Source organism: Rhinoraja longicauda, chromosome 7, assembly GCF_053455715.1.
Source record: "Rhinoraja longicauda isolate Sanriku21f chromosome 7, sRhiLon1.1, whole genome shotgun sequence".
NCBI lineage: Eukaryota > Metazoa > Chordata > Chondrichthyes > Rajiformes > Arhynchobatidae > Rhinoraja > Rhinoraja longicauda.
This window is the reverse complement of record NC_135959.1, coordinates 48,194,016-48,219,293: the sequence shown is the minus strand read 5'-3', so window position 1 is coordinate 48,219,293 and position 25,278 is coordinate 48,194,016. Positions and strand designations below refer to the sequence as shown.

The 25,278-nt window shown below is 38.2% G+C and overlaps 2 protein-coding genes across 10 annotated transcripts in view; both read left to right on the top strand.

Annotated features, from left to right (window-relative positions):
- elmod1 (ELMO/CED-12 domain containing 1) overlaps window positions 1–4,921 on the top strand; it is a 38,921-nt gene extending 34,000 nt beyond the window's left edge. For all 7 annotated transcript variants that reach the window (XM_078402503.1, XM_078402502.1, XM_078402501.1 and 4 more), the window contains one exon: window positions 675–4,921. In XM_078402503.1, coding sequence (XP_078258629.1) covers window positions 675–847 — 173 coding nt within the window. In that variant the 3' untranslated portion in view covers window positions 848–4,921. The remainder of the gene's footprint in view (window positions 1–674) is intronic.
- A 3,505-nt stretch (window positions 4,922–8,426) lies between these two features.
- kbtbd3 (kelch repeat and BTB (POZ) domain containing 3) lies at window positions 8,427–24,814 on the top strand. 3 transcript variants are annotated; one of them, XM_078402490.1, is made up of 3 exons: window positions 8,427–8,528; window positions 13,311–13,541; window positions 17,479–24,814. In XM_078402490.1, the coding sequence occupies exons 2-3, from the start codon at window positions 13,336–13,338 to the stop codon at window positions 19,076–19,078; spliced, it is 1,806 nt and encodes a 601-aa protein (XP_078258616.1). In that variant the 5' UTR covers window positions 8,427–8,528; window positions 13,311–13,335; the 3' UTR covers window positions 19,079–24,814. The 3 variants fall into 3 exon arrangements, with proteins under 3 accessions (XP_078258616.1, XP_078258615.1, XP_078258617.1); XM_078402489.1 differs by having other exon boundaries at window positions 8,480–8,824; XM_078402491.1 differs by lacking the exons at window positions 8,427–8,528; window positions 13,311–13,541 and adding an exon at window positions 16,325–16,391.
- The last annotated feature ends 464 nt before the right edge of the window (window positions 24,815–25,278 follow it).

The window sequence follows — 25,278 nt, the reverse complement described above, 5'->3', positions numbered from 1 at the left end:
TCATCTCTGACCCCTCTCACCCTGGCCGCAAACTCTTTGAAGCACTTCCCTCTGGAAGGCAACTCCGGATTGTCAAAGCAGCCACAGCCAGACATAAAAACAGCTTTTTTTCCACAAGTGATAGTTCTACTCAATAACCAAAGTCTGTAGTCTCTTTTTTGCTCTGGTTTATTTTCACCCACATGTTTAGACCGTAATGGTGTATCCTTATTGTTTTGATGTGTTATGCTTTATTCTTAATTGTTAACTGTATGTCTGTTGTCATTTGTGAGCGGAGCACCAAGGCACATTCCTTGTATATGCATACTTGGCCAATAAACTTATTCATTCATTCATTTGTAGAACTAGATTGTCAGAACATGCACCCTGATGCAATACCTCAAATTTTTTTTTACTGTAATGTAAGATTATTTTCAATTTATTCAATCACCAGTATTAAACTTGCCAATTTATGCTCTTGCTACAGTTGCTGAAAGCTTGACATCTTCTTATCCTGTTACTATAACACATCCTGCAACTTAGTAAATCAAAATTTTCACGTTGCCTGGCTTTCATTTTAGGGATCTAAGAAACTGAATAAATCAAGGTGCGTTGTTATAAATTGCATTGTTTACTGATCTGTCCACATTTTAACTTTCAAGATAAAAATACTTGTTTTCCCTATGATCATGTAGGCTACCTGATGCACGAGTTTCACAAATTCTGGATTGAAGAGGATCCTCTTGACATAATGGAATTTAATCGCGTTCGAGAGAAGTTCCACAAGCGGATTATAAAGCAACTTCAGAACACGGACATGACCCTGTGCCCCCATTTTGCAGCCTCAGAAAGTCTGATGAATATGTAATCATCCTTCCATTTGTCATATCACTGCCTCACGTCCGTACTTGTCTGGGAACTAATTTTAAGAAACTGAATTTAAATCACAGCATTGATCACAACCAGCATATCTAATGACCATGGTGACTGTATGCATGCTTTATTTTAAGTATAATACTTCTCTATTTGGAACAATAAAAAGTACTGCACATGCTATACATTCACGTGAACAATGGAGATCTTCTCTATAAACATTTGCTCATATTGTGGCAGCATGGAGTGTTACATTTTAATCATTCGAAGAAACTTTTTGCAACGTTTTCATACTTAAACTCTCATACGCTGCTCCTCTCTCATTGTGCTTTGAAATGTTGTAATCTGTTGTTCTGTAAAGTCCTTTGAGTTAAAAACCTTTAATCATGATTTGCACAAAATTACAAACAATATTTATTGTTGAAGAATGTATTTTGATCAAAAAACTTGTGAATATACATAACTACACACAATAATAGCATTTTATGGAATTGTTATATATTTGGTAACTTTAGCATCCCAACAAATATAGATGTGTACATTTATTGAAATTGTACTTCAATATAAGTATAAATTAGACAGAGCAAATATCTTTTTGTTTTGATAGATTTGTTCTTCAAGTTTAGTCGCAAATAGCTCGTACTGTCTGTCAAATAATCTGAGAGTTATCTGATCTCAGCATTAAATGTAATTAGCAGTTTGGCACTATATGACATTATTAATCTTACTTACTGATTTGCAGACTAGCTATTGGAGCATGTGAATGTGCAGTAGACTCCACACATTTGTTACTAAGTGTCTTCCTGGATAATAAACGGTAGTCTTGTGAATTATCACACCAGTGCCATATTTAATTTACAAACATAATGTCTGGTTGAAGATTTGATAACCTTTTTTTAAGCATTGTCAATCCCTGCCATGGCATACGTACATATAAATGTATGTTACTGTTTAAGAAGCAATAGATGACGAGTCTATAGTTAAAATATAGCAGTATATGAAGTTCATTATATACTGTCACCTAGGTGAAAATGTGTTTATTAACACAACAAATATAAAAGTATATATTGTATTTAATTGCAACAGCTTGTCAATTGTGCAGATCATTTTAAAGTTAATGCATACATTTTCTGCTCCATCACCAACATATCTTTGATTAATTAAGTTGATGGTCCTCAAATTACCCAGAACTTTTTTTTTTTAAGCAAGCTGTATTCATCTTGTATTTCTCATTGGTGATAGTATTGTAATGAAACAAAAAACACAAGATGTTTAATGTAATATATACTATAAATGAATTATTCTTTGTTTTAATACCTCACCTCCCTCAAAATATGTGAAGTTCATCATACTTGAGCATACTGAATTTTAATGTTGTTTAATTTAAGTATAATAATGTCATTATCATAGAATCCTCCAGATTTTGTTAAAGAAAATTCTAATTTTTTGCAATTGTAACTTCTTTGAACGTTGGCTTAGTATCTATAAGAATCACTGGATTAATTGTGCTTGTTTAAACAAAGTATTCTGAATTTTAAGAAAAGCATTAATCATGCATATTTTCACTAATTATCAAATTTATCTGCAGTTAATGAATTTTTGAACTTTTGCAAGATAGCTATGTTTGCTTACCTAAAATTATTTTTTCTCTCCTCTGCCATGAGAAAAACATCTAAAATAAAAATTCCTAAATGCATCCTTTGTAATAAATTTACTTAATGCATTTTTTACCTCTTACATGGAAGAGTAAATATTAAGTGTTTTCTCTTAATTTACTAAAAACGTGGGAAAATGTGAAGAAGGTATCAATTGTGGGAGGAATAATAAAGTATATTGTCCAAATAGTGAGCAATTTCGGAACTCCTATTATTTTCCTACTTCATATTATTAGCAAATTTAACAACCATGCCTTCATCCTAATCTTTTACATAAATTATAAAATGTAGAGGCCTGAGTATATGTTCCTTTGGTGCACCACTTGTTACATCTTGCCAGTCAGAATGGACCCAGTTGTTCCTATTCTTTGTTTCCTGTTTGGCAGCCAATCTCTATCTTTGCCAATATGTATTCTACCACAGAATGAGCCTTTGCTTTCCACAGTAACCTTTGATGCCGTCTCTTTATCATATGCTTTCTGGAAATCTAATTATAGTATCCGCTGGTTCCCTTTTATCCAATTGCACGTGTTACTACTGCAAAGGATTGCAATAAATTGGTCAGACATGATATTACTTTCACAAAAATATGTTGAATTGCCTTATCAGCTTGCCTTATCAGCTTGACATTTTTAATAAAAGCTTTCAATATTTTCCTTGTGACAGAAGTTAAGTGGCCTGTAGTTTCTTGCTTTGTGTTTCTATTTTTGAATAGAACAGTTATATTTGTTATATTCCAATCTCAAGGAAAGGTCCCCAAATCTAGAGGATCTTTGAAAATTAAAACAATTACCAATTATTTTAAAATCTTAGGAATGAAGAGCATCTGCACCCAGCAGCTTGTCAGGCAACAGCTGCAACAGTTTGCTCTGGAATGGTTCCCTGGTGATTGTAATTTTTCCCAGTTCTTCCCTCCCCCCCTGATTTGCACCTATTTCTTGGATGTCACTGGTAGACATACAAAATAGCTGTTCTATTCTTCCATTATTAATTTCGCAGATTCACCTTTTATTTGGACCAATGTTTACTTATCTTCATCTTGCACCTGAAATAAATTATTGCAATTTTATTTTTACTGAATAGGCACACTTTACTTGAGTAATGAATATATCTGGTTATGTCACAATTAAAATTAAATACTGCAATAGTTAAGATCTGGCATACCAGGACATTTACAATAGATAATCTACTATCCACTCTTCTAATTTTAGAACAGTTACTTTAGAATATCTTTTTGAGGACTGAACTCCTCTAAGTGGTTAGAAATGGGAACAAATTCTTGCATAAGTTTAATATAGAATTATATTTTAAACAATTGAAATAACACTGGAGTTTACTTGAGTGGTTCTATAGTTTAATGGCAAAAGAAAAAGACTGATTAAGTTATTAGCTATAACGGAACAATGAGAAAACTAGAGAATGCAAGGGAAAGGGAAAGAAAACAAAAATCTTGTATGTGGGAATGGCGCCAGTTTACATCATAGATTTCAATGACCATAAAATCAAGTAAGGTGTAACGCAGGCAGTAGGCTCTCACTCACAAGTAATATTAAATGCAGATAAAACCACTCTTCCCTTTCTGAATAACCACCTCCTCAGCAGAAGAGAAATGTAGTTTAAACAGTGTCCCTGAATAGAGAGCCATCAGGACAGTTATTTTTAGTCTATTTTTTTCTTTCCACTATCTTATAAATACTAACCTTTACCACTACATTTGAGAGATTTGTTTTTTAATTGAGAAAATAGAAGGAATAGACATTTTAAAAATAAAGTTTTGTTTTATCAGTCAAGGCTCCTTAATTCTAATAATTATTTGGTATTGTTTTATTTTATAAAATTGGCAGAGTATTGCTGAATAATGTATTAACTTGGATCATTGGACATGATCTCAACACTTTTTACTTTTAGTTCATCAGTTGCTTTCTCTTGAACACTAATATTTAAATATGGCTGATCATGTTTGTCACACATCACCATTTGGAAATATATAAATAGATCATATATTCTTTAAAGCATCAATTTATTAATTCTACTTGTATATTTTGCACTCAACACCCATTCACTAAATGTTTAAATAAATATGATGTTTAAGTGTGTATTTATTCCTGAAGTTCATAAAGTACTATGTTTACTAAGTTATGTGAAAAGGTGTGCATGCATTGGATTTCATAGTGTGCAATAGCTTGTTCTAAATGCTTAGGAATTTGTAACAGACTTAAATCTTCGCTTTAATAATGAAAAAGTTAAATATGTTATTCTTGAATTCCGTTTAATCTTTCTTTCTAACAAAAAACCAAGCGCCCCAAGTTGTACCTATAATCTTTGCTGGACTTTGCTATGTAGAATGTTCTAAAATTGATAGTTCATAATTGAAATAAAAGAATACTACATTTAAATTTTAATAAAAAATGCTGTTTACACTTTTTTTTCTCTGGTCCTTTTTAAAGTCCACAACTAGGTCTATTCTATTGTTTCAGTGGCTTTGAATTCAATTTTACTGCCAATGTTATCTATGGTATATTTTCACTAAGTAGAGAAAATATTTTCTCCTCTTAGTGAAAAAAATCAGATCCAAATAATTTTCCAAGAATCTGACTGAAGTACAATAATGTAGTGTGTTTCTGTGAGAAGTGCAGTTCCATTAAACTTCTTATTCTAGTGTATCACGGTGAAGGGTAAATTCTATGAGATGTGTCCTATGTTATTTGAAAAAGAGTAAAGGATTAATATAGAGTTGTAGTTATACAGCATGAAAACAGACCCTTCAGGCCAATGTCCATGCCGATCAAATCCCATTTGCCTGTTTTTGGCCAATATTCCTCTAAACCTTCCTTAACCATGTACTTGGCTAAATGTATTTTAAATCTTGTAATTGTGATTGTATGGTTCCCAGCAGAACACAAGACAATTCAGCATCGTGATCAGCAAAGAATATAAGCTCTTAAAGGAACATTTGCCATGTAGGCCAGATGCCAGCAACACAAATTGTGGCTACCATGGAGGGCTGTGAGGCTGCAGTGGAGTGGGAGGGAGCGCCATGGTTTACTGAGAGGGATGCAAAAGTCCTCGTCAATGAGATATATTCCTAGGGAGGTCACGTACATGCAGGCTGCCTTTAAAAGAGCCTCAAAAAAGGTGGTTGACATGGTCTTCTCCATAATGATGGACCAATGTCATGAGAAATTTTATTAGCTCACAAGAAATGCCACAGTAAGCTGAACACCACTGAAAGTATTGCTCTTTTATACATTCACACTTTGACACATGAACTCAAGCTGAAGCATATAAATACTGTTATTCTGTCCACAACTTCCACACATCGAACTCTCCTCCACCATATCTACCCACACTCACAATTGAACTGCGGCATGGTGGCGCAGCGGTAGAGTTGCTGACTTACAGCGAATGCAGCGCCTGAGACTCAGGTTCGAACCTGACTATGGGCGCCGTCTGTACGTAGTTTGTACGTTCTCCCCGTGACCTGCGTGGGTTTTCTCCGAGATCTTCGGTTTCCTCCTACACTCCAAAGACGTACAGGTATGTAAGTTAATTGACTGAGTAAAATGTAAAAATTGTCCCTAGTGTGTGTAGGATAGTGTTAATGTGCGGGGATCGCTGGGCGGCGCGGACTCGGTGGGCCGAAGGGCCTGTTTCCGCGCTGTATCTTTAAATCTAAATCTAAAAATCTAAAAAGAACTTTACCATCCTCCATCCCCACACATTCAAACCGCCAAAGGTGGGATAATGTAAAGGCCCAAGCCATATATCTACTTCTTTTGGTTGTAAACATTAAGTAAAAGGCGGGAGGCCATCCAGGCAGGAAGGGGACTCACATGATTGCAGTGTATTCTTAAGATTTGAGGAGACCAAATTCTTCATGAACATCTGTGCAAATGAGATGCAATTTTCCATCGCCACATTCCACACCACTCCCACATTGCTGGTCGGATTCATTTTTGTTGCATTAGTTAAATATATACCTATGAACTAAGGGCTGTCTTTGGCTGCACCAACAACTTCACACTTTTTCTGCACCAATACTGGGGTTATTTGTTACATTTTTCCTTATTATACATTATCCATGTGTATTGTATTCACAGATGCTGCTGTAAGTAAGAATGTCATTGTTCCTTTGTCGGTACATCTGGCAATTCAACAAGAGGAGTTGAGTATAGGAGCAAAGAGGTCCTTCTACAGTTGTACCGGGGCCCTGGTGAGACCGCACCTGGAGTACTGTGTGCAGTTTTGGTCTCCAAATTTGAGGAAGGATATTCTTGCTATGGAGGGCGTGCAGCGTAGGTTCACTAGGTTAATTCCCGGAATGGCGGGACTGTCGTATGTTGAAAGGCTGGAGCGATTGGGCTTGTATACACTGGAATTTAGAAGGATGAGGGGGGATCTTATTGAAACATATAAGATAATTAGGGGATTAGACACATTAGAGGCAGATAACATGTTCCCAATGTTGGGGGAGTCCAGAACAAGGGGCCACAGTTTAAGAATAAGGGGTAGGCCATTTAGAACGGAGATGAGGAAGAAGTTTTTCAGTCAGAGGGTGGTGAAGGTGTGGAATTCTCTGCCTCAGAAGGCAGTGGAGGCCAGTTCGTTGGATGCTTTCAAGAGAGAGCTGGATAGAGCTCTTAAGGATAGCGGAGTGAGGGGGGATGGGGAGAAGGCAGGAACAGGGTACTGATTGAGAGTGATCAGCCATGATCGCATTGAATGGCGGTGCTGGCTCGAAGGGCTGAATGGCCTACTCCTGCACCTATTGTCTATTGTCTATAGACACAAGGAGCGGCAGATGTTGGTTTACAGAAGTAGACACAAAGTAACTCAGTGGGTCAATAAACATCTCTAGAGAACTTTTCACTGTACCTCGGTACACATGACAATAAACTAAACTCAACAGATATTAAAGAGCCATTACTCTTGATTTTAAGCCTACATGAGCAAATTATACTAAGACAGGGCCTCTGCGTGAGCGAGAGGAAGGGTAATCTAGTAACAGCAACACAAATCTGCAGTCTCCACAATATTATCTGAATGGTGGCCGATTAGGAGAAGGGGAGATGCAACGAGACCTGGGTGTCGTGGTACACCAGTGATTGAAAGTAGGCATGCAGGTGCAGCAGGCAGTGAAGAAAGTGAATGGTATGTTGGCATTCATAGCGAGGGGATTTGAGTATACGAGCAGAGAGGTTCTGCTGCAGTTGTACAGGGCATTGGTGAGACCACACCTGGAGTATTGCGTACAGTTTTGGTCTCCTAATCTGAGGAAAGACATTCTTGCCATAGAGGGAGTACAGAGAAGGTTCACCAGATTGATTCCTGGGATGGCAGAACTTTCATATGAAGAAAGACTGGATAGACTCGGCTTGTACTCGCTAGAATTTAGAAGATTGAGGGGGGATATTATAGAAACTTACAAAATTCTTAAGGGGTTGGACAGACTAGATGCAGGAAGATTGTTCCCGATGTTGGGGAAGTCCAGAACAAGGGGTCACAGTTTAAGGATAAGGGGGAAGTTTTTTAGGACCAAGATGAGAAAGTTTTATTTCACACAGAGTGGTGAATCTGTGGAATTCTGTGCCACAGAGGGTAGTTGAGGCCAGTCCATTGGCTATATTTAAGAGGGAGTTAGATGTGGCCCTTGTGGCCAAAGGGATCAGGGGGTATGGAGAGAAGGCAGGTACAGGATACTGAGTTGGATGATCAGCCATGATCATATTGAATGGCGGTGCAGGCTCGAAGGGCCGAATGGCCTACTCCTGCACCTATTTTCTATGTTTCTATATAATCAGACATTAAAGTGCGGTGCAGATACTATAACCTTGCCCTCGTTAAGTAACAGCCACGCCCCTATCACCAGCCCACTTGCCAGGCAGCGGCTGCACCTGCACCTTCTATCTGTCCTCAAGATGGCGCCCGTCTTCGTCACACCTAAAGATCTGTCATCTTTGTCCGCACCCGCTTTGGTCGCTATGGCAATGAGAGCCGCAGCGGCGTGGGCGGCGTCGCGTGGTGAGTATCAGGTAGAACATGAAATGCTTCGACAATTCACATTGGAGGTGTCACATCAGACGTGCGGACATTGACGCCGCGCAGTGAAGGTGGTGCGGGTTTGAGTGGCCGCTGCCCTGGCGCAGGATGAAGCCGGGTCTCCGCGGAGGGCGGTGAAGAGATGCGAGGGCATCGCCTGCGTGTGGCCCCTTGAACGTCTCCGAAATGTAAAACTGTTTTAGACCTTTGGTGAAAATTTGGAGCACGTTGGCGCTGCGTTTGTTCCTCCAAGAATTTTGCGTCTGATGTACATCGAGGTAAAATGAGAGCTTCCCAGTCTTACTTAAATTCTGCGTTGGGGGGGATATCCAAGTTAAAAGAGGAGGGGTGCTGGAGGATCAGAGAGTATCTGGTGCAGAATGGAAGGGCGACGTTTCCTCCATCTGGGCTCTGGGTGTTTTATTTTGGTATTCGGGCCTAGCCCTATCCACAATGGATATTTGCACTGTAATCCTGTTTTGGCATTTAAATACTTGAATAAGACAAGTAAATAGCGTGTACTAACCTTTACCGCTATTTTATTTATTGAAACAATGGCGAGACGTGCAAACATTTTAAGCTATTGGAAAATCAGGACCAATACAGTTAGAATGATGGAACTTCCCAGTTGCCATCGAATCCAGTATTATTAGTTTTTTTTTAAAAATCTTTCAGTTGGTGGGTGTGTTTGTATGATGAGCGTTGTCACTTAAGTAAGCGAAACCGCAGGGTTTTTTTTAACCGTTTAGTTCATTTCAAAGTTACTTGTGAAAGGAACGCATAAATATCAACAAGGGTAGGGCGGCACGGTAGCACAGCGGTAGAGTTGCTGCTTTACAGCGAATGCAGCGCCGGAGACTCATGTTCGATCCTGACTACGGGTGCTGCACTGTAAGGAGTTTGTACGTTCTCCCCGTGACCTGCGTGGGTTTTCTCCGAGATCTTCGGTTTCCTCCCACACTCCAAAGACGTACAGGTATGTAGGTTGGTATGTAGGTTAATTGGCTGGGTAAATGTTAAAAATTGTCCCTAGTGGGTGTAGGATAGTGTTAATGTACGGGGATCGCTGGGCGGCACGGACTTGGTGGGCCGAAAAGGCCTGTTTCCGGCTGATATGATATGATATGATATATGATAAGAATACGTTGGGTTTTTTTCTTCGCTGCCATGCCTCTAGATTACGATAGTTTTAGCGAATCCATTTTGTCAAAAAAGCAGTAACTAGTGAAATATTAATTTCTTTTTCTATGATTTCAAGATTAAAATACTAACGAGCTTTTTTTTCCAGAGTTATGTTAGTATTGCAGAGAGAGGGGAAATAATATGATCATCACGGCCATAACCCTTGCACAAACTAAAGTTGATCTGATTGGTTCTTCTCGAGTAAGATTTCTGCCTAACTCAGTGTGGACCAAGCATTTATTGTAAGAAACAAGGTGACCATACAGCCCTTTTCTTTGTTTGAACTCCCTAATTCTGAATATTCAGTCAACACACAAAGAAATGAATACAATTAAAATTAAAAGTTCAATAGTACACAAAATACCCATTTCTATATGGCCAAACATTTCTTTCACATTATTAGTGACCTGAATGGGTATGATTTGTATTCTGTCCACATAACTTGCAATGGATTTTCTAATATACTGATTCCCCCTTCTCACTGCCATGAAAGGCAAAAACTAGGACAAGTATTTCAGGTTAACCAAGAATATATTAAATTGAACAATCCAAGAAAAGATTTTTAGTACATAACATAAGTGAGGCTCTTCAGTATTGTAGAATATTTAGGAGGGAGTAACTAAAAAAAAAGCGGGCAAAGAGAAATATCGATGGCAGACAAGATTAAGAAAAATTGCAAGTCACTGTATAACTATAGTAAGAAAAGAGGGCAACCAGAGAAAGTGAAGGATCTATTTGAGACTAAGGAGGCAATCTATTTGTGAGTCAAAAAATATGGGTACCCGCTTAAATGAATACCTCATTTGTATTCACCTATGGAGATGGACATTGCAGTTGTAGGTTTCAGAGAGGAGTATGGGATAGTCCAAAGCATGCTATCATTTTAAAAAGGAGGTGCATTAAATGTTTTAGACATCATAAAGGAGGATAAATCCTTAGGGCCCAATAAGATGTACCCCAGACTGTTCTATGAGAGATGATTGCTGAGGCCATGACAGATTTTTTTTTTTTTTTGCCGGTTAACTGAAGGGCAGCAAATGTGGTATCCTTATTTAAGAATGGCTGCAGGGATATGTGAGGCAATTACAGGCTAGTGCATTTAATGTCTGTAGGAAAGTTATTGGATCAAAAGTTGGCTTGGTAAAAGGGCAGAGAGACTGATGATGGATGGTTACTATGGTAGCTTATATCTCTTGTGACATTAATAATACATTTTTATTTTTATACATTGACTCAGCTTATATATTACATGTTGAAACAAATGAAATAATCCAACGGTATTAAACAAGTCGCGAAACTTATTTAGAGACTTGCTTGAGACGACAAATGAAAGCAAACAAATAGCCCCTTGGGATGTTCTCATGAAGATTTAGATTTTTAGATTTAGAGATTTAGAGATACAGCGCAGAAACAGGTCCTTCGGCCCACCGGGTCCACGCCGCCCAGCGATCCCCGCACACTAACACTATCCTACACCCATTAGGGTCAATTTCTTTTAACATTTTGCCCAGCCAATTAACCTACATACCTGCACGTCTTTGGAGTGTGGGAGGAAACCGAAGATCTCAGAGAAAACCCACGCAGGTCATGGGGAGAATGTACAAACTCCGTACAGACGGCGCCCGTAGTCAGGATCGAACCTGAGTCTCCGGCGCTGCATTTGCTGTAAGGCAGCAACTCTACCGTTGCGCCACTGTGCCGTATGAAGATAATATCCCACCCCATGTCAGGCAGGAGAGCACAGATACAGATATGTAAAAAGGACAACCAATTCATTGTCTCCAGATAGGCAGTGTGGAATAGCTACAGGGTGAAAAGAGATAAAAGATGTCAAAAGCAATTCATTTCAGTATAGTTCTATTAATGGAATATTAGGATTGGAAATTTGGTACTAATAAGCTGAGTTCATATGACCAATGTTAGTATGTTACGTCGATTATAGACAATAGACAATAGGTGCAGGAGTAGGCCATTCGGCCCTTCCAGCCAGCACCACCATTCAATGTGATCATGGCTGATCATTCTCAATCAGTACCCCTTTCCTACCTTCTCCCCATACCCCCTGACTCCGCTATCCTTAAGAGCTCTATCTAGCTCTCTCTTGAATGCATTCAGAGTATTGGCCTCCACTGCCTTCTGAGGCAGTGAATTCCACAGATTTACAACTCTCTGACTGAAAAAGTTTTTCCTCATCTCCATTTTAAATGGCCTACCCCTTATTCTTAAACTGTGGCCCCTGGTTCTGGACTCCCCCAACATTGGGAATATGTTTCCTGCCTCTAACGTGTCCAACCCCTTAATAATCTTATATGTTTCGATAAGATCCCCTCTCATCCTTCTAAATTCCAGTCTTTCAACATATGACAGTCCCGCCATTCCGGTAATTAACCTAGTAAACCTACGCTGCACGCACTCAATAGCAAGAATATCCTTCCACAAATTTGGAGACCAAAACTGCACACAGTACTCCAGGTGCGGTCTCACTAGGGCCCTGTACAACTGCAGAAGGACCTCTTTGCTCCTATACTCAACTCCTCTTGTTTGAATCAATCATATGATTGGATACTAACCAGAGCAAGGGTATCATCTCGGATTGGACAAGAAGTAAAAACTAAATGTCTGTACATTGGCCAGGTGAATGTTCATCTATGACGCCTACCCCCGGAAATGGATGATACAAATCACTTATAACAATGTTTGGAGGAGTGTAATAATTATTTTATAAATTGTGATTTTTAAAGTTACCCTGGAATTCGATGTATGTGCCTGGGCTTTCCGTTATGTGCTTGAATGAATCCATGAACAAAGAGACTTGAGCCTCAGCTAATTACTGCATGTGAGGAACTTCCTCGACAATGTGTTTCGCTGAAACTTGCACTTGCTCCAAATGGCCTCCTGGATCCCCTGGTTGCATTTTAATTCCTCTTCCCTTTCCCATGTTAATCTTTGTGTCCTGGGGCCCATTCCAATGCCAGGGAGAGGTGAACTGCACCTTGTATTCCACTTGGGTAGCTTGCAACCGAACAATATGAATATTGAATTCTTCAATTTTCTCCAAAACCACTTCCTCCTCCCTCTTGTGTCCCACATGGACTTGCACCTATTTATCTCCTCATGCTCCTCTTCCACCTACATTCCTTCCTCTAGGTTACAACTCTTCAATTCTTTCGGTCACGCCTTCTGTCTTTTAATCTCTGACCTTTGTCCAACCATCTGCCTATCAAACATACTACTATCTGTATCCAACTATTACTTGGCAGGCTTTGTCGTACCTCTCCTCTTCTAGCTTTTCCTCTCCCCCCCCCCCCCCCCCCCCGCCCGAATGATCAGTCCAAAGAAGGATCCCTACCCGAAAGGTCACCTATCCATGTTCTCCAGGGGTGCTGCCTCACCTACTGAGTGATGCAAGCACTTTTTTTCGTTTCTTAGCCTGGTGAAATCACATTAACCTGAAATGTTAATTGTTTATCTGTCCACAGGTGCTATTTAGTGCCAAGTATTTCCTGCATTTTCTATTTTTGCTCATGAATGTCTTGAGAGTATTTTTTCAAATATAATTTATGAAATGTTTTATCTTTACAGATTAGAGAAGTAAACAAAGTCAATCATGGATTCCGTTTCTAGGGCTGTTTGCAATGGAGTGACTGAAAAGAAAACTGTTTCTCTGCTGGCTGAGACTCATGGAAAGCAGGTTTTGAATGTGCTTCAAAACTTCCGGGAGCAAAATGTATTCTTTGATTTCACTATATTTGTCAAAGGAGAAAAGTTCCCATGTCATAGGTGTATCCTTGCTGCATGTAGTGACTTCTTCAGGTAAATTTAAAGAGACATCCTTTGAATACTGCTCATATTATTAATTACAATATATGCTTATCAATGTACTTATGGTACAGGATTTTATATCAAATACTAAGAACGGGTTGAAAATCAAAAAACTGCAGATGCTGAAAATCTGTAGTGAAAACAGAAAATGCTGGAAACATTCAGCAAGTAAGGTAGCATTTGTGGAAAGAGAAATAGAGTTAGAATTTGAGCTTGAAGACACTTTGTCAGAACTAGAAATAAACAAAAAAAAACATGAAATTGTAAAGTTGCAGAGAATTTCAGGAGTAACAGACAGAAAGGTTAGAGTGGGTATGGGATTGAGAATTAAAGTGATCTTCCAACCTGGTGTACATAATTCATTGCCACAATGTGGTCTCCTCTATAATGAAGAATCCATGTAAAGTGGGGTTACCATTTTGCAGAGCATTGTGTTAATCTGTCAGCAGTAGTCCTGAGTTTGCAGTTCCCAGTTCCTCTAATTCTACATATCACTCCAATTGACCAAAAAGTACAATAAAGAGGCACAACACAAGTTTTTGGAACAGCATCTGATCTTCTGTCTGGGCGTGTTGTAGCCTTTTGGACTGGATATTAAATTCAACAGTTTCAGAATATTTCCTTTTATTTGTTTGTGTCAGAACTGACCATTTATGGAAAATATTGTCCTTTTAGGTTCTCACTCTCTATTTTTTCTTATTAAACTACTAACCAGATAGCTTAATTGACAGCTTATCAACCATTGCAATACTGGGCTTGGAGATATTCCTTATTCATCCTTACCCTTTTCTGTCTGCATCTTTAATCTAACGTTTTCCTTCTCTCTTTCCCAGTTCTTAAGAAGGGTTTTGATCTGAAACAGTAGCTGCTTCTCTTTCAGCTGATGCTGGCTGACCTGCTGAATGTTTCCAGCATGTTGTATTTTTATTGTGAAGGTTGTCAAATATAATCAAATATTGCCATTTTATGCCCAAACTACAACATTCCTTTTAATGGGGTACTAGACCAAGTGGACCCGTTGGGCCCAAACCTCTCCTGCATTGGTGCAGCACTCTCTCCTTCCCCCCCTCCCCCCTCCCTCTCTATTCCTTCCCTAGGAGAGAGATTTAAACTTTAAAATGTGGATAACTTTAAAAATATAACACCGATTTCAATGAAACTTCCATTAGCACCAAAGGAACGACGGTGAGTAAGGTGGGCCTAAAATTGTTGCGCTATTGTGCACCGTTTTGGCTGTAGTTCAGGAACAAACAAACAAACAAGAGTTTTAGTATATAGATTAAAGTATGATAATGGAAATGTATTACACTTTAAAACTTTTTTTGGTTTAGCAGAATAAAAATGGACTTATTCAGACTTAAATGTTGAAGCAGCAGAGATAAGCACCATTAGCACAGTACAACAATCAAATATGAAATCAGCTATTTTTCTGAATGACTGGTTCAGACTAGAAAACTGCTTTAGAATATTAATTCATACAGGTTAATCCTGCTTCACTGTGAATATCATGTTTTTCTGATGCAGTCCATGACAGATCCTGTAGCAATTCCATTCCCCCGCTTACTTCCTGTTCTCTTTTACATGCCCATTAATTTAGAAGTGCAGCTTCAAATCCAACCACCATCAAAAATGAGGAGTTTGAGACTTGATTCAAAGAAACTGCCATCATTACCCTTTCTGGCCTGCTAATGAGCCCAAACCATCATCAATATGATTGTAACTTAATTGTCTCTTGAAACAGGCCACTTATTTCCATGTGGAATGCTGGTTTAGCCACTAATACCTGCATTCTGTAGACAAATTTAAAGAAGTTTCTAGGTCTCTTGCCCCTCGAGTCAGAAGGTTCTGCCTTAGTCCTTTTGTAAATATTTGAGGGGGTCAAAGATCTAGGCTCATGCATCAGACCAATACTGAGAGAGTATTATGGTGTCAGCTAAGACTAATATCAGCCTTATCTGGTCTGTTCAGTGGATATAGATGATCGTCAACTTTGAAAAACAGCAGGAAAGTTACCAAGCGTGCATTGGCCAATATTTATCCCTCATTTAACATCATTAAAACTCGTTATTTGGTCAGTCATTTTGGTATTTGTGGGAGCTCTGTGGCAAATATGCTTTCATTGTTATAATAGTGACTATATTTAAATTCCCAAATTGGCTGTGAAATATTTTTGGTATATCCTGAGGTTATGAAAAACATCTGTATAAAAGTAGTTTATAGTAGTGAAAAGTAGTTTATACATATGAGGTGTCTTAAATGGAAAAGTAATGTACTAATGTTATTCCTCACAGGCCAATCTAAAATATTTTTTATTAAAGATATCAGAATTAAAAGTAGGAGTAGATAATTTGGTCCTTCGAAGATGCTGTCATTCTCAAAATAATCGTTAATCTTTTATTTGAGCACTATTTTGCTGCATTTCTTTTTAACTAAACAATCATTAATCTCTGTTTTAAGAGAATGCAATAACTGACCCTCCACAGTTCTCCAGGGTAGTTAATTGCTAGGACTCATCAACCTCTTTGTGAAGACATTTCTCCACATCTCAGTATTAAATAACCTAGCTCTTCCCAGCCAGAGCAAGTATCCTTCCCCTGTATCCAGACTATTGAACCCTGTCAGAATTTTGTGAATTTCAGTAAGACTTCCCTCATTGTTCTAAGCTATACAATGGAGTCCTAGATTTCTCATCTGACTCCTAAGGTAAATCCAAAATTCCTGGAATCAATCCAGTGAATCATTGCTGCACTCCCTCTTTGACTAGTATGTCTTTTTTTAGATAAGGAGACCAAAATGTGCACAGTACTTCAGGTGCAGACTCACCGAGGCTATATTATAATAGTAAGGCACCTTTGATCCTGTACTCGCATTCTCTCACTATAAGGGCAAGCATGCTATGGATACTTCATCCTGCAGTTGTGATTCATCATTGTGCTTGTTCCAAATAGATTTGAAATCATTGTCATTTCAGTTTTCTGCATGAACTGGCAAAAATATTGCTGTATATTTAAATTTCTTTGACCATAGGTTGAAATAAAATATTGATGTTTGTGAATTCGTATAAAACCTGACCAACAAGTGATTTGAGAAGTTGTGAAGTATAGTGCAAATTGTATTAACCAGGCATGTGGATTTTTGCATGGTTTCCACGTTTTTCACTTTGCCAAATAAACGGAGAAATCGGATCGAAAAAAAGAAAAACGATGTATAGACTTGTAATGAACACTAGGGTTCCGCTGGAGGTCGCTAGGGGTTCCGCGAGAAATCGCCCCGCGCGCCCTGGAAGTCTCCCCGGAAATATGGCACCTAGGCTGGGCAAGGCAGACAATCTCGACCTCATCGGGACTTCCACGGCCAATCGGTGGGTTGAATTTGCAACCTGCGGCCGGGGTTCTCGAACTCCAGCCCAGCTGGAGTCAGCAAATCTATTCCCATAGCCGTCTCCTTTGGCCTATTGGATAAACCAGCAAAGCTCTGGAACCAAGAATGCCAGAAAATCAGTGGTAGAACTGTAATGAGTAAATATTAAATTTAAGTGCAAGATTATATAACTAAATTAATTAAGACAGGGTTAAAATATAAAACACAGCAGAAAAACCAATTACCACCTTTTTGGGCTGATAATTAATGTGCGAATTTACTTCAAAATGTTATTAGTGTACAGTGACATATTCACGTTATTTTGTAATGTCTGTTTTTACTTTGAAATGCACTAAAAGAGGCTTGAAACTGGAAATGTGTGTAAATTTTCCCAAAAAATCCTTTTTTTTATCCCCATGGTACAAACGCTTGGCTCTTTTCCTCTTTCTTTTACCTCACTCACATGCCTGATTAACTAAAAACTGCATTTCATGTAAGAAATGGTTGGGGTTCGCAGTTTTGTAATGTCTTGTTAAAGGCAGTAGTTATGTTCCTCTTTCCCTTACAGAGCCATGTTTGAAGTTCACATGAGGGAAAGGGATGATGAAAGTGTAAAGATCTCTAATTTATCTCCCGAGGCTATGAGGGCATTTCTGGATTTTGCTTACACGGGGCATGCAGAAATATCAGAGACCAATGTTGAACTGTTCTTTCAGATGTCTTCATTTCTTCAAGTGTCCTTGCTCGCTAAAGCCTGCAGTGATTTTCTTATCAAAACTCTCGATCTCACCAATTGCTTACAACTGTTGTCACTGTCTGAGAGTTATGGCTCTACTGCTTTGTACAATCATGCTTTGCTGTTTGTGGTGCAACATTTCTCTCTTCTGTTAAAATCAAGTGATTTCTTAGAAATGAATGCTGGGCTGCTGGAAAAATGCCTTGAAGCAGATGCATTGAATGTCCCTGATGAGGATACTGTTCTAAATGCTCTTCTTCTCTGGACTCAATATGATATTGATTCGAGAGAAAAACATTTGCCTCAGTTGATTAACCTCGTACGGTTGCATCAGGTATCCAAAGAAACCCTGGAAAATGTTATGGAATCTGAAAGTTTATTATTGAACAATCCCAAATGCATGGAATCCATCAATGATGCTCTGAAGAAACTTACAGAGTTTAATGGGCTCTTTCCAGATGCAAGACCATCCTCAACAGAGAAATACATATTTGTTCACAAAACCGAAGAACCCAGTATGCTTAAGCATACATTTTGTTACAACATTGAGAGTGATACCTGGAAGGAACTGCCTGCTATAAATATTATTGATTTTCCAGGATCAAGTTTGGTCAGCTTTGGAGAAAAATTATTTATTACTGGAGGATGTAATATTAGTTGTAGTAGATCTATACGACTTCATATTGTAGAAAGATACCATGATGCAACAGATCAGACATGGTGCTACTGTCCAAGGACCAACAATTTCAATGAGGTTTCATCAATGAAAAATTCTCGGACCATGCACACGTCCGTTATCGCAATGAATCAGCTTTTTGTAGTCGGTGGGAAAACAAGAGGCGCAAGAGAAATCAGGAGCCTGTTAAATGTTGAATCCTACAATCCTCTTACCAAAAAATGGAGATCAGTGAGCCATTTGCCAAGAGGAATTTATTACCCAGAAGCAACAGCCTGCAATGACATTATATATGTCCTTGGATCTGAGGTGGAAATAGCTGATACGTTCAATCCATCATTGGATTGTTTCTTCAAATACGATGTGTCTTCAGATCAATGGTCTGAACTAGTTGCAGAATTTGGACAGTTTTTTCATGCTACTTTAGTGAAATCTGTCCCAGTAAATTGCACTTTGTATATTTGTGATCTTTCTACTTATAAAGTCTACAGTTTTTGTCCAGATACCTGTGTTTGGAAAGGTGAGGGTTCATTTGAATGTGCAGGTTTCAATGCTGGAGCTGTTGGGATTGCAGATAAAATCTATATTTTGGGAGGAGATTATGCACCTGATGAAATTACAGACGAGGTACAAGTTTACCACAGTAGTAGATCTGAATGGGAGGAGGTATCACCAATGCCCAGGGCTTTAACAGCATTCCACTGTCAAGTGATTCAGTTTAATAGATATCAAGATCCCTGGAAAATTCAATTCTAATGCCTATTGTTAATTGACAATAAATTATTTAGTCCAAATATTTATTGAAATTCTATTTTTTAATTAAAATTCTACTTTTCCTTTAAATTCAGTTTTCAATTAAAAAATCTTAATTTCAGGCACACCCTATATTTTACCCCCTTAATTATTTGTCTGTTGATGTGAAGAGCGCAGGTAATGCCATCGTTTGACATACATCCCTAAGTGACTCTGAAATGAGGATGCAATTAAGAGCCAACCACATTAAGACGCTTAGGATCAATTAGGATGGCAAATTTCCTCCAACCCCCACCTTCCCCGCACATGCACAAGCAAAGAGAAGTGAGCGAACCAAATGAGTGTTTGTGACAATTCTGTTCTTTCATAGTTATGGTTACTAAGACGAGCTTCTTAATGCATGATGTTTTTATTGGCTCCTTTTTCTCTTTCCCTGCTGAGCTGCTAAACTATGCAAACCACAGTATACAAATAGTGTAGTGTCTTTGTGATCCATGTGAAAGAAATACATAGTGTTCTATCTTTGTACTGAAAATGTTGCTTGAGCATGACAGTTGTCTGCTCTTTATTTTTTGCTCTGGTGTTCCTTAAGACTCTTGGTCTTTTCATTAAGCCAAGAGTGTTCCTGCCAGGAAATGTATGAAGAATTTGTACAAAGGATCCCCTAGTTTTTCAGTAACTATGCACTTTTCATCATGTAGATAGTGGAGTGATAATGTTATTGTGCATTATGTTCACTTCCATTGGTACTTCATAAGTTCATGTCATAGGAGCAGAATTGGGTCATTCGGTCCATCAAGTCTACTCTGCCGTTCAATCATGGGCCATCTATCAGTAGTATAAGAAAATAACTGCAGATGCTGGTACAAACTGAAGAAGGGTCTCGACCCGAAACGTCACCCATTCCTTCTCTCCCGAGATGCTGCCTGACCTGCTGAGTTACTCCAGCATTTTGTGAATAAATGGGCCATCTATCTTTCTCTCTCGACCCCATTCTTCTGCCTTCTCCCCATAACTTCTGACATCCTTACTAATCAAGAATATGTCAATCTCTGCCTTAAAAATATCCTTGACTATTCTTACAAATAGATTTAAAAATTTGGAAATCGCTGACAAGATCAGCATTTACTACCCATTCATAATAGCCCTGGAGAAAGTGGTAATGCACCACCTTCCTGAATAACTCTGTTTTTTTAGGGAATGTTGTCCCACAATACTGGTGGATTTACACCAGGTTATAATGAAAGACTGGTATATTTTCAAGTTGCGATGGTATGTGATTTGGAGGGAAACTTGCAGGTAATGTTGTTCACGTATAGCTGCTCTCATTTATCTTCATTTTAACACCTCATAGGTTTGGAAAGAGTTGCTGGAGTGGCCCAGGCGACTAAATGTGGTCTATTTTGTATATAGTACACATTGCAGTTACTGTGCAGCATTGAGAGAATGAATGTTTGAGTTGGCAAATGGGTGTCAATCAAAAGATTGTTGAGCTTATTATGTTGTTGAGACTGCATTCATCCAGGGAAGTGGAGAGTGCTTTGTCACTCTCTTGACTTGTACTCACTTCTCCCAATTACTTCTTGGATTCTACTTTTTGCTCTGTATTTTAAACCAAAGGTGTGATGAGATCCTGAGTTGAATGGTCCTCTGAAACCCAATGAAGCATGAGTGAGCAGAAATACCTGCATGAAGATAGCTTCTCAAAAGGTTTAAATAGAGATTTGCATAACTTGTAGCAGACATAACACTTAGTGGTAGAACATTGAACGTAGGGGACATGTCTAAAAGAATTTGAGGAAAGGTAGAGATATCAGCGGGGTAGAGGAGGTCACAGACAAATAGAGTGGTAGAATTGAGGAATGCTTTGAAAATCAGGAATTTTTAAAATCAAGGCAACTCTGGATTGGCAGCTAGGCTGGAATGACGATAATAGAAGTGTAAATTAGGTATTTATTCACAAATTGCTAGAGTACTGAGCAGGTCAGGCAGCAGCTCAGGAGAGAAGGAATACCAGCATCTGCAGTTCTTACACAAAGTGTAAATTAGGACAGACTCAGACTTTTGATGATCTCAAGTTTACTGAGGGTATGTGTATCAATTTGAGTATAATCTTAAAAATTCTGCATGGTAAAAATATCCTATCTACAAATAGTGGTCAATTTTATTAACATAAACTTGTAGAATGCATGAGTGCATGAAAATTAAACAAACAAAACAAATATAAGCCTAGATAATTGAAATTTGGGGAAATAATTTAATTTTCTCTTATGAAAATTTGTCGTAAAGACTGGCAGTCAAGGAGAAAATCACGTGAGTTAATGGGAAGCTATCATCAGTTTTTCTCCTCTTGCGAGAGGTGAACAATAACCAACTGTATTTTTGGTTGAAATTGTTGCTTGGAATTTCCATGTAATTTTTACAGTTTCCCACTAATTTTACTGGAAGCTTGAAAGTTAGTTTGTTAATAGCCACCCAGGCCACTTCTTTGGGCTTTTCTTGAGGTACCCTGGAATATCCAGCAACCCTGGAGGTAGCTGAAATTATCATAATAGAACCAGTTGAAAATGTTAATCACAATTTTCAGCTTCATGGTTATAATGTGTTGTAAAGACTATACTTGATGATTTTTTTCTTACGATTTGACATCCGCAAGGTGTCCGCAATGTAATCCTGGTGCATTGTCTTGTGATAAATTACGACAACAATACTGGAAGAGAGCTGAAAAATATATAAAGAACAATGTAATTTTGTGCCCACCAGCAGTAAGCATTTAACAGTGGATGACATAGTAGGGAAGCTAGTAGAGCCATTGCTTTGTAGCTCCAATGATCTGGGTTCAATTCTGATGCTGTTCCCATTCTGTTATTCCTGTGATTATATCAGTTTCCCCTAGTGCTCCAGTTTCCTTCCATATCCCAAAGACATTGATTGGTGAATTGTCCCATGTGTGTAGGCGAGTGGTTAAAAACTGAAGGGAGTTGATGGGAATGTAGCAAATAGGTTACTGGAGAATATACTGTGGAATGGATTTGCTCTAAGAGCTGGCATTGATTCAATGGGCTAGAATCAGCTATTTGTGTTGTAAAGAAATATAGGACATTCGCAATGTCTATAAAGTCAAGTGACTTTTTCACTTTAAGGTAAGAAAAGCCTGAGAGGCACTCTGCCTTTGATACTGACAAAATATTTTTTTTGGTTGACTAATAAATTTTAGTGCTTATATGCATATGGTTTTGAACCATAACGATCCGGGATCTGAGAAAATATTTTACCTTGTACCACTGCACAGGAAAGTCAATTTTTCTAGGTTTATAAAGTGGGCCGCTAACAATTGTGGGGAAAAATAGCAATTCCAAGCAATATTAATATTTAATTGCAATTTACTTAGTATATTTTGAAAGAATGTAAAATGGAAATTTAACCATCTATGCCAATGTAAGATGAATTTGAAACTAAAATTGGAAACTGAAATACAATGCAGTAATTATACGTATGTGGTTTTGAGAGCAGTGAACAGCTTGTACATTTATACATATTATACTACTCATATGAAGGTTATTTATAGTAGCAATAGCCAATAATTTTATAATCTTATCAAAAATGCAAGCTCGGGTTAATGGCTCGTTTAGAAATGTAAAATGGCTAATCAGTTTAAGGTTTCTGGGAGAATTGTGTTTGCTATAAGCAGAAATTGTTTGACATTTAAATGCAATTGCAGATACAGAAATGCTTTTTTATAACTCACTATAAAATCACTGCAACAGAATACAAAGGGTTATGCTACTACTTTCCTGAAGGTGACTTTTAGCAATGAGTTTCCAGACTATATATTGAATTGACTTTACTGTTTGAACACAATTTTTTCACCTAAATTTGCAAGACAAAATGCTCTAGTGAAGTCACCTTTAGATAAATATATATATTTATAATGAATGTTCCTAGAAATTCCATCTGATGTAAATGTACAGTGATACAACATAACTTAAATTATTTTTTGCTAACACTTCTGAAAAGTGCTTTGGGATGTACATGCTATAGGTTGATACAGTTACCTTTAAACTGAAGTTAGACACAAAATGCTGGAATAACTCAGCGGGACAGACAGCATCTCTGGAGAGACGAAATGGGTGACGTTTCGGGTCGAGACCCTTCTTACTGATTTTTTTAGATAAAGATAAAGCAGAAAATGAAAATAATTCAAAATGTAGTTTCTGCTGAAAGCCATCACTAATTTTTCTGTAAAAGTGGAAAGAGCCTCAACAAAGTGTGCTAAAATCCAATGATAATTAAAACCTAACATTTAAACACATTATAAGAATTTTCATTGTTTTATATTCCCTACCTCCACTCTTGCTCCACACCCACTCCCACAGATAGTGTAATCCTGCTGCTCTCAGGCTAAGTGGCAGGTCATTCATTTCAATAGGCTGGAAAAATACATGTTTATAGTTTGCTCCTTCCATATATCATGCCCCCCTTCTGACTGTTAAAGCTTTACACAGTTGGCTTCACTCATGTCAATTCTAAATAGTAGGGAATAGCAAATGAGAATTACAGGGGAGGGAGGTTGGTGGGTCACTCTCAGTTTGGTAACATATAACTGTTAATGCTACAGGGATCACTACTGGAGCCATACCAGTTTACAATATTTTTTTTGATTTAGAGGAAGAAATAAATATTCTGTGTGTAGGAAAGAACTGCAGATGCTGGTTTAAACTGAAGATAGACACAAAATGCTGGAGTAACTGCGGGACAGGCAGCATCTCTGGGGAGAAGGAACGGTGACGTTTTGGGTTTGAGACCCTTCTTCAGACTATATATTAGCAGATTTGCAAATGCGGGAGGAACCCAGGTAGAGAGGAGGATACAAACCATTTTTACAGAAAGGAAGTAACAGGTTAATTGACTGAAAGTACAGAAGTACAAACAGGGACATGAAGCAGATCAAAATTCCAGATCATTTCTGGAAATCTTGTTGCATTTTTTTACATATACTTTGGAGACTTGTTTCTTGATGAACATCAGGGAGTTGGTACAGTACATTATAGAAACATAGAAAACAGGTGCAGGAGTAGGCCATTCGGCCCTTCGAGCGAGCACCGCCATTCAATATGATCGTGCCTGATCATCCAAAATCAGTATCCCGTTACTGCGTTCTCCCCATATTGCTTGATTCCATTAGCCCTAAGAGCTATATCTAACTCTCTCTTGAATACATCAATATGTCCCTTGTGCAATGACATTTGATGGGGTTTTTTCCTTCCCACAGCTCAGCAGGCAGGCATCTCCCTGGGTACAAATTCATTTTTCTTACCTGAATTATCAGTGTCCTGGTGTATTACAGAATATGGTTTAAACACTCATGCATCGAGTCATCAATGTCCCATCTACCCTGCCTGCATTTGGCCCACATCCCTCTAAACCCGAACTAGCCATGCACCTGTCTAAATGTTTCTCAAACATTGTGTCGTACCTGCTTCAACTCCCTCCTCTGGCAGCTCATTCCATACACCTACCACGCTGTGACATAGTTATCCCTGAGGTTCGTGTAAGATTTTCTACCCTCACTTTGAGATGATTCAAAATGAACATTCCTTATTAAAATATATATATACAGTAAAGATTAGTAAATGGCTTTGAGATTCATGGGCGTAGCTTGTAAGACAATGCTTTTTTTGCAACGTTTATAGAGTGAGCAATACAAAATGGTGACAAAATGTGTAAGATTAACTTTATTAACCACAATAAAAGAAATTAATTCATCATTTTTTGTCTCTTTAAATTTGCTTATTGGCCTTGAAGAACATGCCAATAAAACCTATGCTGCACTGCCCAAGTATAATTGTTTGTTTTGAGATATCTAAGATGTTTATTTAAAAATGCAATTCCTTATAACACCAGAACATTGGATTCATCAAGCTAAATATATTGAAAGTATTTAAATACAGCATAAAGTGAGTGTCTGGCTTTAGCACTGAAGTGTGCTACACAGTTTGTACCCAAAGAAGATGCGGCATTTGGACTGCAGAAAAAGAGCAAGGCTTAATAGTCTTGAGAACCGAAATTTGTGAATATTCTTTCACCTCACTTTGCACCGTAAGTTCTTTCATTTATCTCAACAAGTTCTTTCAATCCTAAAGCCCATATTCATGGAAGCAGCCCTTGCATGCATCAAGACTATTAAAGTTCTAAAAAAGAAT

Excerpts from the sequence above, each read along its gene's own strand:
- kbtbd3 (XM_078402490.1), top strand. The coding sequence starts at position 13,336 with ATGGATTCCGTTTCTAGGGCTGTTTGCAATGGAGTGACTGAAAAGAAA. Across the intron at positions 13,542-17,478 it reads GCATGTAGTGACTTCTTCAG|AGCCATGTTTGAAGTTCACA; the intron begins GTAAATTTAAAG and ends TTTCCCTTACAG.